Source organism: Chrysemys picta, chromosome 16, assembly GCF_011386835.1.
Source record: "Chrysemys picta bellii isolate R12L10 chromosome 16, ASM1138683v2, whole genome shotgun sequence".
NCBI classification, from domain to species: Eukaryota; Metazoa; Chordata; order Testudines; family Emydidae; genus Chrysemys; species Chrysemys picta.
The window spans coordinates 10,860,290-10,875,623 of NC_088806.1; the positions used below are offsets into that span (position 1 = coordinate 10,860,290).

At 50.1% G+C, this 15,334-nt stretch overlaps 1 protein-coding gene across 14 annotated transcripts in view; it reads left to right on the forward strand.

The window, feature by feature from the left end:
- LOC101935438 (zinc finger protein 436-like) overlaps positions 1-15,334 on the forward strand; it is a 321,486-nt gene that overhangs the window by 291,058 nt on the left and 15,094 nt on the right. For 2 of the 14 annotated variants that reach the window (XM_065569524.1, XM_065569523.1), the window contains exon 1: positions 1,558-1,608. The exons of 7 other annotated variants lie outside the window; for them this stretch is intronic. Coding sequence is in view for 4 of the 7 variants with exons in the window: in XM_065569510.1 (XP_065425582.1) it covers positions 4,751-4,831; positions 5,466-5,592 (208 nt within the window). In the remaining 3 variants the exon portion in view is untranslated. 5 more of the 14 variants (XM_065569519.1, XM_065569520.1, XM_065569510.1 and 2 more) reach the window with 4 other exon arrangements.

Consider the following 15,334-nt stretch of genomic DNA (forward strand, 5'->3'; position numbering starts at 1 on the left):
GGGGAGATCAGGGATTTGGAGAAGGGGAGGGTGGAGACTGGGGGAGCTGGGGGCAGGGGGAACCAGTCTGTTGGGTAGTTGGATGTGGAGGTTGGTAAGGGACCTGAGGGAGAGAGGGGTGCTATGGGGGGGTCCCTTTGGCGCTTGGTGCAGCTGGTAATGGAGGGGTGTGGGGGGAGGGAGGGTCTCTGGGCACACTGACCTGGGAGGGCTCTGGCCATGGGGGAGGGGATCTCAGCAGGAGCAGGGATCTGGCGGCTGGGTCAGGGGGTCCCAGACAGGCAGTGGGGGACTGAGTTTCCAGTGGGGCACCCCTGACTGGTGAAGTGTGTGTGGCGGGGCTGGCCGCTGGTAGCCAGTGGTGGGGGTCTCCCTTTGGGGGTCCTAGGCAGGTGGTGGGGGGTACCAGGAAGGTGGAGTGGTGGGATTCTGGGGGGGGTCCCTGGCTTGTGATGGGGGTCCTAGTGGTGGGCCTGGGGGGCTCATGGGGGGAGTGTCTGGGGAGAGTCTCGGGGCGGGCCCTGGGGGGTGTCTGGGGGCTGTGTCCCTGCAGGCAGCGGGGGTCTCTGGCCAGGAAGGTGTTGGGGGGTTCCTGGCTGAGGGGGGCTGGATCCCGGGGGGGTGTCTGGGGTTCCCTGAGCGGGGGCTGCTCCCAGCCACATTCCTCACCCATCAGCTGGTGCTGGATTCCCACCTCAGGTCAGGCAGAAGGGTTTCTCTGCCCACACCCCAAGACGGGAGGGTCCAAGCTGGACCTGTAGTGCCGCGAGCCTGGGGAACTCCCTGCCACTGGACCCTGTGAAGACTCAGCCACCTCGCCACAATAGGGATGTGGAAGAACCATGGTGGGAGAGATGGGAGGATGCCCCCCCCTTGCTTCCCAGCTTTTCCCACAACCCCCTGAGAGGCATGTAATCAGCTTCAGGTTACCCTGGGGGAAACTGAGGCAGAGAAGGACAAAAATCCCCCAAGGTGAGACACGAAGGATTAGAACCCAGGCATCCGTGTTCCCAACCCCGACTCTAACCACTAGTCCCCACAGCCCTCCCAGAGCCAGGATAAAACCCAGGAGTGAGCCAGGGCCCATGCCCAATGGTGGTCCCTGGGTACCTCCCCTTGCAATAGACACAGGGTGGCTCATTCTTCTCCCCCCTCTGCGTGGGAGCAGGGAACGTGCCCACCCCCCCGCTCTAACCACTAGACCCCACTCCTCCCCTGGCCCCTGGGGATAGAAACCAGGCATCCTGAGCTGGGCTAGCTGGCACCAGTAACCACCTCGCCCCACGGGACTGCCCTGGAGCCAAGACTCAGCCCTTTCCTAGCCCGAACCCAGGCGTCCTAGCTCCCAGCACAGGACTTAAAGGTCTGGGAGCCAGGACTCCTGGGTTCTCTCCCAAGCTCTGGGAGGGGAGTGGGGGCCGGTGGGTTAGAACAGGGGGGGCTGGGAGCCAGGACTCCTGGGTTCTCTCCCCGGCTCTGGGAGGGGAGTGGGGACGCTGGGGACCCAGGAGTCCGGGCTGCAGGGAGCGCTGCCGCCCGGGCTGGTATGCGCAGGGCACAGGAAGGGGGCGGGAGGAAGGAGGCAGGAGTCGGGGAGAACAAAGGACGGTGAGTAGATCTGGGGGGGGGCAGAGACTGGGCCCGGCGGGGGGGATGTTGAACTGTCTCTGGGCAGCAGGAAATTCCCGGGGGGCTGGGGGCGGAAACGGGAATTGCGGGGGGGGAGTTAATTGGATCCGGTCCCTGTCTGTGCCACTTGCCTCCCCTCCCCCGATACAGCTTCTCTCCAGTTCTTCCCCTTTTCTCTCCCCGTGTCACACGTGGGTGTAAAACCCGGGACGCCCCCCCCCCCCATTTCCCCTCCCCCGATCCCTCCTGTTCTCCCCATAACCCTCCAATGTCCCTTTACAACCCTCTCCCATGGTCCCACCCACTGTACCTGCAGCGATTTGTCCTGGGCCCCGTGGGAAATTGTTGCCCTGAGTCGTTCCCCCAAAGGGGTCGGGGGGGGCTGTTTCGGGGAGCCCTGAGACCCGGCTGCCTCTGGGGTGGGGATGGGGGGGGTGTTCTCTGCCAGGGCAGGGAAGGGGGGAGCACGTGTCCCCCATGGGGAGGGCCCAGCCCCCCTTACACAATCCCCCGAACTGCCCACACAGTCGCCCCCAGCCACCTGCCCATCCCCCACTGCTGCCCCCTTCCCTCATCCAGGGACCTTCCAGCTCCCCCTCCCCAGCCCCCTTCAAACTGGTCCCCCCCAGGGCTCCCTGTGGCCCATGTGAAGCAGGGGGAGGAACCGCCACTTTCTGTTTATGTTGGACAGTCACATAAAATCCCTTCAAACTGTCCCCCTTTCCCCTCTCCTTATTTGATAGCGACACAAAATCCCCTCAGATACTGGTGTTTTTCTTTCATGTGATCAAATGGGGAGTTTGTGACCCATTTTCTCCACAAATCTCAAAGATTGATATAAAATATCCTAAAATTTTGCCCCACTTTCTCTCTAGTTCTCCATTACTAGTTTAATACACCCTAAGAATTTTCCGTCTCTCTAATGATAAAATAATAACAAAATCTCAGATTTAGCCTTTTTCTCAAATTCTCGAGCATGAATATAATTTTTTTTTTGCAAATGTCGCCCATTTCCTCTCTGTTCATTTATCAAATATTGATGTAAAACACACTCAGATTTTACCTCTTACAACAACTGACATAAAATCCCTCTGATTTTCCACTTTTCTCTCTAATTTGCAAAAATGGATCCAAAAATCCCTCACCTTTCCATCCTTTCTCTTTAATTTCTGAACATTGATCTCAAATCTCAGGTTTTGCCTCTGTCTATGTCATTATCAAATGTCAGTTAAAAATCCTCTCGGGTTTGGGGCTGTTCCCCATGTTCCTAAATCCCAACAACTTCTTCCTTGGGGGGAACCTGTTGCCCTGAGTCATTCTCCATCCTGGATGATGCAGGCGGTTAAATTTCCCAGTGATCATCTTCTCCCCTCTCCTTTGAGAATCATTTGTCCCTCCCCCCCCCTTATCTCTGTTAAAATGTTTGCCGATGAAAGAGACCAGCCACATCTCTAATACACGTCAAAGCCAGAGGCCTCCCCCTGTTTGGGGATCAGTGGTTCCCAGCTGGTAACAGGAGAGTTGGCTGGACCCTTTTCTCTGCTCCAGCTGGCACGGGATGAGGAGGTCTCTCTGAGTGCAGCGTGGGTCCAGAAGTATCCCAAACCCCATGACAAATGGTCTCTGTGAGGGGTTGCTTCCTGCAGTGCTAAGATGCAGCCACCTCTGGGGTGGATCCATGGTGGCCATTATTTGCTAGTGACAGGGCATGGAAATTTCTTATCTATGTTGGCCCCTCTAGGCCTTCCCTTCTCCTGTTAAAGATGCACCCCCCAGGGCTCCCTTAGCCTGTGTGACTGGCCAGCAGAGACTTTCTATCCACTTACCACTGTGAGGTGAAACCACCACTGATTTCTGCTTCTCTTCCCTCTGGAAAACTGCAGGAACTTCATGTTCTGGAGGGAAAACTGTTGCCCCGAGTCCTTGTCCTAGATCAAGGGAGGTGGGAAGGGGGTTAGCACTGCCACACAGTGATCTGTTGAAGAGGATTCTGGCCTCATCCTTTCTGAACTGTGCTTCTGGTGTCATGGAGACCAGTGTTAATCCAGAGTCACGGCAAGGAAAGACAAGGAGTGACTCCAGATTAAGAGTGGGGCAAATGAGATCAGCACCAGTCCCTGTGGTGAGGTGGTTTCATTAGCTGCTCTCCCCACAGAGTTCTGGTTGTTGCTAAAGGAGGGAAGGCGGCTCAAATGCTCTGCCCCCTCTGTTGTCAGTGCTTGGCTGTGTGTGTGCTCTCTGCGTGCTGCACCAGCTCTGGCCAGGTAGCCGGCACCACAAGCCTGGATCGAACTGCCCCTAAGGACCACAGACTTGGGTTGAGTGGCAAAGGCACTTGGCCAGGTTTATTGTTTAACGATGCACAGTTCTAATGCCCGGCAGATTCTATGGGGACACTAGCACATGGACGCCCGTTGCAATGGACTTGGCTCAGTGAGTGGTGGGACTTTCCACCCCCTCTGTGACCCCTCTCTTCTACACGGATACAAACAAGTTCTGTATTACCCCTCTGACGTGGTTAGTTACCACCCTTCACCTTGTGCTTGGTGGTTCGATCCAAACATCTCTATCCATCACCCTGTCCTGCCCTGATCTTTGGGAGGGGTCTGTGTGTCAATGTACATGGCAGAGGAGTATTGCTGGCGCATGACTGCTCTTGGAAATGGGCCACATCCACCCTAATTGAATTGGCTTCGTTAGAACTGACCCACCACTTAGTACGGCAACTTCCATCTTTTCATGGGCTGTGTATGTATACCTCTCTACTGTATGTTCCACTCCACACGTCTGATGAAGTGGGTTCTAGCCCATGAAAGCTTCTGCTCAAATAAATTTGTTAGTCTCTACGGTGCCACCGGACTCCTCATTGTTTTTGTGGATACAGACTAACACGATTGCCCCCTGATATTTGTTACTGGGGAGGCTTAAAAATGTGTCTGTGAGCATAGCCTGCAGGAGGGGCCAGGTCTACATTGTAACAAAGAGATCAAGCATTTTCCGAGAATGGCAGAATCTAGGATGTCTCTGCAGGGAAAGGGTCATGGGGAATCATGACATGAAATGAACTAAAGCCTGTTCTGAAACCTCCACAACCTCCCTTCTCGCCCTGCCAGGCTGCAGAATGACGTCCACGTTTCGCTCCAGCTCATCCCAGCCTCCCTTGGGACAGGGAAGAGAAATGGCTGCAAAGGAGCTAGTTCAGGTAGGGATTATTGGGGGGGTTGCTGGTGGGTTCCTGCAGGAGGGAGAGGGGCAGCAAATACACAGGGTGGAGAAAGGGAGGAGGCCAGGGTGAAGTAAACCTGGTGGGAGTTGTTTAATAAGTGGCCTAGATTCTAGGAACAGACCCATGAGGTTGGAAGGTGGAAATGCCCTAATCTGTGGAACAGGAAACAATCCACCTGGATGGGGCTAGGAAAACTGACCAGACTCCCAATGTTGGAGCCTGACCTGACTAACCAGCGACTGCTGTGAGATATGAAGGGGGCACTCACCAGTCAGACTTAGTGGAGGTGCCTCTCCCTCATATCCAGCTCCTCACAACGAGGAGGGTGTTGGACTTCCTACCAGGGAGTTCTCCCTGGACTCTGCTAGGGGCTCCATCTCCTGTATCAGTCTGTGGCTAGTAGGGGTGTGATGGATCTGCTGGGAGAGACAAGGGGCTCTCTCTTCATCCCCTCACCCTGGTGGTTCCTGGATGCTCTGAGCGGGGTGGGGTGGGACTCTGTTGATGGTGAGCCATCCAGAGCTTCCCTTTGATTGGCTCCTCTCCCCCACGAATAGTGGGGCTGTGAGTGGGACAGCAGGTACTGAGTGCAGGGCTCTTGCTCTTTCAGGGGCCAGTGACCTTCGAGGAGGTGGCTGTGTATTTCACCAGGGAAGAATGGGCTCTGCTGGAGCCCACTCAGAGAGCCCTCTACAGAGCCGTCATGCAGGAGAACTACGAGAATGTGACCTCGCTGGGTAAGGATTCCCGTCCCCTCGGTTCTTAGACGGGAAAATGAAGAGTTACGGTTCACATCACCCCCACAATACAACCTTAACTCTGCCCTGGCTCAGCAACACCCCGACATGCCAGTGACACACACACTAGCTCTCTGCCCTCCTCTGCTACACAACACTGCAGGAACAGAGCACAGGAGCAGAACAGCATAAAGTCTAATGCCTTCTCTTTGCTAAGACAAAACTTGGATTTAAGTCCAGCATAATGAACAGAAGTTGCCTACCCCTGGCTGGCCCTCAAACACTGAGCCTGCTCCGCACAAACCAGCTCAGACTTGCAAAGAGATCTCACCCCCGAGGATTCCTTCTGAGCCACTGACTTCATTTACCCCTCATTGAGCCCTGGAGACCACCAGCACATACGGCCCCCAGGCCGCTGCCAAGCTCCGTGACAAGAACACCCCCCCGTGCTCCTTCGCGGACACAACCTACAACACTCAGCATGGAAATGAGGGATACTTGGTACTGGTCCCCCAAGTTCCACACACACCTCTCTTCATATCACAGTCACAGCTCTGCCAAGTAATCCATCCACCATCCAATTACAGCTACAGCTGGCCCAGGGCACACAGCTGGGGGGCGTGCGGATAAACACAACACAACACATGTTCTTCGTCATATCTGTTCTAGATTCATAGATTTTTTTAAAGCCAGAAGGGGTGATTAGGGTATCTAGGCTGATCTCCTGTGTCACTCAGGCAATAGAATTTCATCCAGTTACTGCTGTACGGAGCTGAACACCTTGTGTGGGACTAAATCCTCTTCCAGGAAGGCATCCAGCCTTGACATGAGACTTCCTGAGATGGAGAATCTGCCACTTTCCTTGCTAGTTTCTTAACCTTTTCCCCAGCCTCACTGACCCATTCCCAGTGGTTAGTGCCAGCTGCAGGGTTCGTGAAGTAGCGGAGCCCCAGTTGCATTGCAGGTGTGGTTTGTACTTTAACTCTTCATTTCATAGTTATCAGAGGTTTAAGTGCAGCTGCCATGCACATGCTGGAAGGCCAGGAGTCAGCACTTGGCAATTTGAACTCTGCAATACGTGTGGGTATTTCATTACCTTGATTTTTTTTTTAATGGCCCTGTGGCGGGCTTCTTACCTTGTCGACCCCTTAAGTCAGAGGGATGGGAGGTAACCCCGCCTCTCTTCGCCTACGTCCATTTTCTAACCCCCCTCAGCTCAGTGTGGCCCGATGGCCAGGGTCCGTCTGTTGCCTCTTCCCGAGTGGGGTAATGCAGCCTAGCGGCCAGAGTCGATTCAATGTGCCCCTAGGGCAGTGTGGCCTAATGGCCAGAATCCACCTAATTCTCCTCCTCTAGTGGGATAGCACAGCCTAGCGGCCAGAGTCAATGCGGCCAGAGTCAATACAGCCACCTTTGGAGGCAAAACGGGGGCCTAGTGGCTGGTGCCTGGGGGCCGTCACAAGGGGGTGGCAGCCCCCGGTAGGGGGGCCCGGGCCCACCCAACTCCACCAGGCCCCTACCCAGGGTCCTGACAGCGGCGGAGTGATCCACCACGGGGTCAGCGGGGAATCCTACCGAAACACGCTGACCTCATAAGGGGTGGGAGGTACCACTCCCCCACCCTCCCTGGGTCACTTCCTACCGGCTCTCTGGCAGCAGCGGTCCGTAGGGTATTGGGGTCTCCAAGATCCACAGGACCAGACACTCCCTGGGGTTCTGGTAGCAGCAGGTCTCTGGTCCAGGTTTCGGGCTCCTCAGCTCTCGAAGGTAAGGGCTGTAATGGCTCCTGGGATGGAGCCCCTGCCGAGTGTCCTTCCTCCTCGGCAGTCTGCCCCGACTGAGCAGCTCTGCAGGCTTTTATACCTGGTGGCACATGCCCAGCAGAGCCTTGGGGCGGGGCTTCATTTGCTAGGAGGGAAGGATTAACCCCCTCCGTACCAGTGCAGGCCGATCCGCCCCATCACAGGTTCTTTTTTGTGTTTGCCACAATAACTGTGCCTACCTTGGAGCTTTTTCCGGCATCGCTGTGTTGATTTTTTTCACACCCCTACCTGGCAGGACTATACTGGCAAAACTTTTAAGTACAGACCAGGCAAGAGTCTGCATGTGGATTTTAGGGCATTTTAAAATACTACTCTTGACCGAAACATTTTGGTATCCAAGGGCAAAACATCCAAGAAGCGTGTCTGCGAATGCAAGAAAAATGCACAACACACATTGTCTGAGAGGTCTGGCTCAATCTCAAATTCAAGTTCTGATTCAATGGCCACAGCACATCCCCTTGAGCCAACTTTTTACAGTGACGGCAGCTTGCAGGAAACCTCTAGCAGTTAAAAGGGATTTAGTCTTGCAGCACATGTGCATTTCAATGTCATCGACTCACCAGTTTGGCTTGTGCTGCTCTGAAATTCCAAATTCTACAGTTATTGACTTTTTCAGTTCTGGCTCCCCGCAGAAGTAGTGGGTGCGATGTATTAACTGAGTGACTGAGCTAAGTCAGGGGACAAGGAGAACCATAGCCTGAGCCCCAGCTGTGTGCAAGGAAATGTTATAAGAACGAGACGATTTTGTAAGAGGACAGAAGATGCTAAAATATGGGTCGGATCTGATGAGAAACAGTCAAATGAAAAAAAGTCCCATTCAATTCCATCATGTAACGGCAGACAGCTAAAAAGTGACAGGTTTTTAAAGTGCTTATATACGAATGCTAGAAGTTTAAATAATAAGATGGGTGAACTAGACTGCCTTGTATTAAATGAGGAGATTGATATAATAGGCATCACAGAAACTTGGTGGAATGAGGATAATCCACGGGACACAGTAATACACAGTGATGCGTCTGACGAAGTGGGTATTCACCCATGAAAGCTTATGCTCCAACACGTCTGTTAGTCTATAAGGTGCCACAGGACTCTTTGTTGCTTTTTACAGATCCAGACTAACACGGCTACCCCTCTGATAAGTAATACCGGGGTACAAAATATATCGGAAGGACAGAACAGGTCATGCTGTTGGGGAAGTGGCATTATATGTGAAAGAAAGCGTAGAATCAAATGAAGTAAAAATCTTGAATGAACCAAACTGTACCATAGAATCTCTATGGATAGTAATTCCATGCGCTAATAATACTATAGCAGTAGGGATATATTACCGACCACCTGACGTCGATGATAATGGGGAATTTCAACTATCCCCATATTGACTGGGTACGTGTCACCTCAGGATGGGATGTAGAGATAAAGTTTCTTGATACCTTAAATGACTGTTTCTTGGAGCAGCTGGTCCTGGAACCCACCAGAGCAGAGGCAATTCTTGATTTAGTCCTAAGTGGAGCGCAGGATCTGGTCCAAGAGGTGAATGTAGCTGAACCACTCGGTAATAGTGACCATAATATAATTAAATTTAATATCCCTGTGGTGGGGAAAACACCACAATGGCCCAACACTGTAGCATTTAATTTCAGAAAGGGGAACTACACAAAAATGAGGAAGTTAGTTAAACAGAAATTAAAGGGTACAGCGCAAAAAGTGAAATCCCTGCAAACTGCATGGAAACTTTTTAAAGACACCATAATAGAGGCTCAACTTAAATGTACACCCCAAATTCAAAAACGTAGTAAGAGAACCAAAGAAGAGCCACCGTGGCTAAACTACAAAGTAAAAGAAGCAGTGAGAGGCAAAAAGGCATCATTTAAAAAAATGGAAGTTAAATCCTAGTGAGGAAAATAGAAAGGAGCATAAACTCTGGCAAATGAAGTGTAGGAAGGCAAAAAAAAGAATTTGAGGAACAGCTAGACAAAGACTCAAAAAGTAATAACGATTTTTTTTAAAGTACATCAGAAGCATGAAGCCTGCTAAACAACCAGTTGGGGCACTGGACGATTGAGATGCTAAAGAAGCACTCAAGGACGATATGGCCATTGCGGAGAAACTAAATGAATTCTTTGCATCAGTCTTCACAGCTGAGGATGTGAGGGGGATTCCCAAACCTGAGATATTCTGTTTAGGTGACAGATCTGAGGAACTGTCCCAGATTGAGGTGTCATTAGAGGAGGTTTTGGAAAAAATTGATAAACTAAACAGTAATAAGTCACCAGGACCAGATGGTATCACCCAAGAGTTCTGAAGGAACTCAAATGTGAAATTGTAGAACTACTAACTGTAGTCCGTAACCTATCATTTACATCACAATGACTGGAGGATAACTAATGTGATGCCAATTTTTAAAAAGGGCTCCAGAGATGATCCCAGCAATTACAGGCCTGTAAGCCTGACTTCAATACTAGGCAAACTGGTTGAAACTATAGTAAAGAACAAAATTGTTAGACACATAAATGAACATAATGTGTTGAGGAAGAGTCAATATGGTTTTTGTAAAGGGAAATCATGCCTCACCTGTTATATCCTTGGTGGCAACAGTTTTAGGAAGAAATCACTGGAGACACAGAGAGCTGTAAACCTTGGAATAGCCATTTATTGCTACACACAGAACTAACCAACAGCCAGCCAAACAGGCTGGACTATCCCCTAATAATCTAACTCAGTTGCCATAGCAACACAAGATTCTATTACCACGACAACCAAATACACAACATATTCCTCCCCCCTTAATAAGAATGTCCACAAAATAAAACAAACACTAACTAGACAAGGAGGGTAGACTGCCTCCATTCCTGGCTAAACCCTGGGGATTATTTTGCCCCGTAACCGTGGGTTTGCCCTAGCTAAAAATCCAGCCAACGAGGAGGCCTTCTGTCTCTAGGTGGATTACGGCGGACTTCTGGTGTTGTTGCACCCGGAAGTGTCTTGGGCGCGGGCCTGACAATGGGCTCAGGGTTCGTAGGGCGAATGGGTGAGGATGTGGTATCAGCTCGTGCTGGGCAGAGGGGTATCTCTGCCACCAGCAGTAATGGAGGGGAAAAGTCAGGAACAGGTGACTCTTGATTCGGTGTCTCGCCAGAGGTGGTGAAGTCAGGCAACTCAACTGAAGATGTGTCCTGAGGACTGGTATGACTTGGCAGCAGCTGATCTACATGTCGCCGCCAGGTGAGATCCTCTGCAGTCCAGACTGTGTAGGAAACAGGTCCCGTTTGAGCGATGACAGTGGCAGGGACCCATTTAGCTCCAGAAGTATAATTCCGAGCCAAAACCGGCTGTCCCAGGCTAAAGGTTCGGTCTTTTGCTCTGGGTGCATGCCTAATGACTTGATCTTGCTGCTGACGTTGCACAATTTGTTGGGGTTCAGAAGGTTTCAGCAGATCAAAGCAAGTGCGCAGCTATCGTCCCATCATTAGAAAGGCCGGGGATGCCTTGGTCGTAGCATGAGGTGTGTTTCTGTAGGATAGTAAGAAGGTGTCCAGACGCTTTTGAATGGATAATTGTCCCCTTGCCGATTTCAAAGCTTGTTTCATTGTCTGCACAAATCTTTCAGCTAATCCATTGGTGGATGGATGATCTGGTGCTGAAGTGATGTGGTGTATCCCATTTGCCTTCATAAACTTTTGAAACTCCTGAGAGACGAACTGCGGTCTGTTGTTACTCACAAGTTGTTCTGGCAGACTGAAACGACTAAAGAGTTCTCATAGTTTTTGGATAGTACTCTCTGCAGTAGTGGACTGCATTATAGAGACTTCTGGCCATTTAGAATGGGCATCTACCACCACCAAGAACATGCTTCCTTCAAGGGGGCCAGCGAATTCAATGTGAATACCTTGCCACGGGTTTTCAGGCCAGTTCCATGGATGCAGGGGTGCCCACTGGGGTGCATTCCTCACACCCTGACATGACATACAAGCTCTTGCCTTCTCTTCAATAGCACTGTCCAACCCAGGCCACCAAAAATAGCTTTGTGCAATTTCCTTCATGAGCATTAATGGAGCTGTTCTAACATCTGTGATCTCAGTGGTGATGGCATAATGACACGTCTCCCCCACAACAAACAACCAGATTGGATTGATAACTCCATCCTCCTGGACATGTAGGTAACGAGGTTGGGTGAGACCAGAGAGGTTCGTCGAGATGTTCCATACATTACCAGGCCCATAACCTGGGACAATACTGGGTCAACTCGAGTTGCCTTCTTTACCTGAATAGCGGTGATGGGTGTATTCTCTACTTGTTCAAAGTAAAAGATTTCCTTCTGGGCAATATCTCGACGCTTGACTGGCAAAGTCAGCCTTGAGAGAACCATCCGCATTGCCGTGCAGAGTGGATTTCCGATATTTGATTTCATATGCGTGCGCGGAAAGCAACAAGGCCCTCCGTTGCATACAACTAGCGGCTAACGGAGGAATGCCTGTGTGGGGTCCAAAAATTGAAGTCAGGGGTCAATGGTCTATGAGAAGAGTAAACTTCCCTCTGAACAAGTACTGATGAAACTTCCGAATTCCGAAAATGATTCCCAGTACCTCACGTTCGATTTGGGCATAGTTAGTTTCTGCTTTGCTTAGAGTGCGTGAAGCAAAAGCAATAGGTCTCTCTTCTCCCGAAGGCATAATGTGTGACACGACCGCTCCCACTCCATAAGGGGACGCATCGCAGGCCAGCTGTAGGGGTAAGGATGGATCAAAGTGCGTCAGAACTTCAGAATTTAGCAATGCATCCTTAGCTTTGTTAAATGCAACATCACAGGCTTCAGTCCACTTCCAGCCCTTGTTCTGCCCAAGGAGTTCGTGAAGTGGTTTTAGCCGTGTGGCTAACTGTGAGAGAAACTTTCCATAATAGTTCAATAGTCCTAGAAACGAGTGAAGCTGGCGAACATTTCGAGGCGGGGGAGCCTCCACAATAGCCTTAACTTTGGCAGGGGGCCTTACGAAGACCTGTAGCATCAATGATGTGTCCCAAATCTTCAACAGAGGGCTGGAAGAATTCACACTTGACTTTGCGGACTCACAGTCCGTACTCTTCCAGTCTTTTTAGGGTAGCCTCTAAATTCTTTAGGTGATCCTCCTCATTCCTTCCAGTGACCAGGATGTCATCCAGATAGCACTGGACTCCTGGCAAGCCACACAAGATCTGGTCCATAGCCCTCTGGAACAGGGCGGGAGCAGATGTTATTCCAAAGGGTAGGTGACAGTATCGATAAAGCCCCTTATGCGTCACAATAGTCAACAGCTCTTGGGACTTTTCATCAACGTACATCTGTAAATACATTTGACTCAGATCAATCTTACTGAACTTTTGTCCCCCAGCTAGGCCTGCAAAGAGGTCATCAATGCGGGGAAGCGGGTATTGCTCTGCACATAATACTGGGTTGACAGTGACTTTAAAATCACGGCAAATCCAGAAGGAGCCATCTTTCTTCACTATTGGAACAATAGGAGTTGCCCATGGGCTATGGGTAACTGGTATTAGGACTCCATTTGTGACCAGGCACTCCAGGTCTGCTTCAACTTTTGGCCTGATGGCATATGGCACAGTTCTGGCTTTCAGATATTTTGGATGACTGTCAGGTTTAATGTTCAATGTCACAGTGATTCCCTTCATACTTCCCAGATCCTCTCCAAAAACAGCAGCATGTTTCCTTAGTATAGGGGTCAGACCAGTTTCTTCTTTAGTCACTCGGTGCATTTCTGCCCAGTTCAGCTGGATCTTCCTAAGCCAAGACCTACCGATTAAAGCTGGGTAATTACCTCTCACCACAAACAGTGGCAATTTAGCAGCCTGTCCATTGAGCTCCACCTTAACATCCGTAGTGCCCAACATGGGCACAGCTTCTCCCGTATACGTCTTCAGAACAGTTTTTGTTGCTTTAAGCGGAAGATGTTGTAGCTTTTCTTTATACACAGTCTCGGAGACCAGCGAGATGGCTGCACCGGTGTCCAGTTCCATGCGTATAGGTTTGCCGTCCAACAACAGGGTTACCCAGTATTCATGTGAGCCCACTGCCAAAGACAAAATGTGGAGTGGCTCTTCTTGTGAGGAGGTATCTCCTTGGTCATCCTGGGTCTGCTCTAGGGTATGCAGGGTTCCCCTTTTGGTTGGCCAGACCACAGGCCTCTTTTTCTTTTGTTTACAGGCACACTCGATGTGTCCCTTTTTGCCACAGTGTCGACACACCAGGTCCTCACACCAGCATTCTGATGCCTGGTGACCCGGCTTACCACAGCGGTAACATTCCTGACTCCCCACAGTTTTGTGGGTAGGTTCTTGTGACACCTTATGCACCCTAGGGGAGGCACCGATGTATTGCACCTCCTTTGTAGCCAGTTCCATGGAGACAGCAATATCAACAGCCTTCTGTAAGGTAAGTGAGCCTCTGTCAATAGGCGCTTCAGTATAGCTTCACTGTGCAGGCCACACACTAACCTGTCAGTAGGGCATCATTTAAGATCTCCTTAAATTCACAGTGTTCTGCAAGCTTTCTCAAAGTTGCTACAAATTGTACAACTGTTTCATCTTCTTTCTGGTCTCTTTTTGGAACCTATATCTTTCAGGTTTCAGAGTAGCTGCCGTGTTAGTCTGTATCCGCAAAAAGAAGAGGAGTACTTGTGGCACCTTAGAGATTAACAAATTTATTAGAGTATAAGCTTTTGTGGGCTACAGCCCACTTCTTCAGATGCATAGAATGGAATATATATTGAGGAGATATATATACACATACAGAGAGCATGAACAGGTGGGAGTTGTCTTACCAACTCTGAGAGGCCAATTCAGTAAGAGAAAAAAACTTTTGAAGGGATAATCAAGATAGCCCAGTACAGACAGTTTGATAAGAAGTGTGAGAATACTTACAAGGGGAGATAGATTCAATGTTTGTAATGGCTCAGCCATTCCCAGTCCTTACTCAAGCCTATGCTACCAGCACTCCCAGCTATCTTCGAGACACCACTGACTTCCTGAGGAAACTACATACACACAGAACTAACCAACAGCCAGCCAAACAGGCTGGACTATCCCCTAATAATCTAACTCAGTTGCCATAGCAACACAAGATTCTATTACCACGACAAAACATAAATACCACCCTATCCCGGAAACCTACTGACCGCTATACTTACCTACATGCCACCAGCTTCCATCCAGGACACACCACACAATCCATTGTCTACAGCCAAGCTCTAAGATACAACCGCATTTGCTCCAATCCCTCAGACAGAGACAAGCACCTACAATATCTCTATCAAGCATTCTTAAAACTACAATACCCACCTACTGGAGTGAAAAAACAGATTGACAGAGCCAGACGAGTACCCAGAAGTCACCTCCTACAAGACAGGCCCAACAAAGAAAATAACAGAACACCACTAGCTATCACCTTGAGCCCCCAACTAAAACCTCTCCAGTGCATCAACAAAGATCTACAACCTATCCTGAAAGATGATTTTCCAAACTTTGCGGATGATACCAAACTGGGAGGGATTGCAACTGCTTTGGAGGACAGGGTCATAATTCAAAATGATCTGGACAAATTGGAGAAATGGTCTGAGTTAAACAGGATGAAGTTTAACCAAGACAAATGTAAAGTGCTCCTTTTAGGAAGAAAAAATCAGTTTCACACATACAGAATGGGAAGAGACTGTCTAGGAAGGAGTACGGTAGAAAGGGATCTAGGGGTTATAGTGGACCACAAGCTAAATATGAGTCAACAGTGTGATGCTGTTGCAAAAAAAGCAAACATGATTCTGGGATGTATTAACAGGTGTGTTGTGAGCAAGACACGAGAAGTCATTCTTCCACTCTACTCTGCTCTGGTTAGGCCTCAGCTGGAGTATTGTGTCCAGTTCTGGGCACAGCATTTCAAG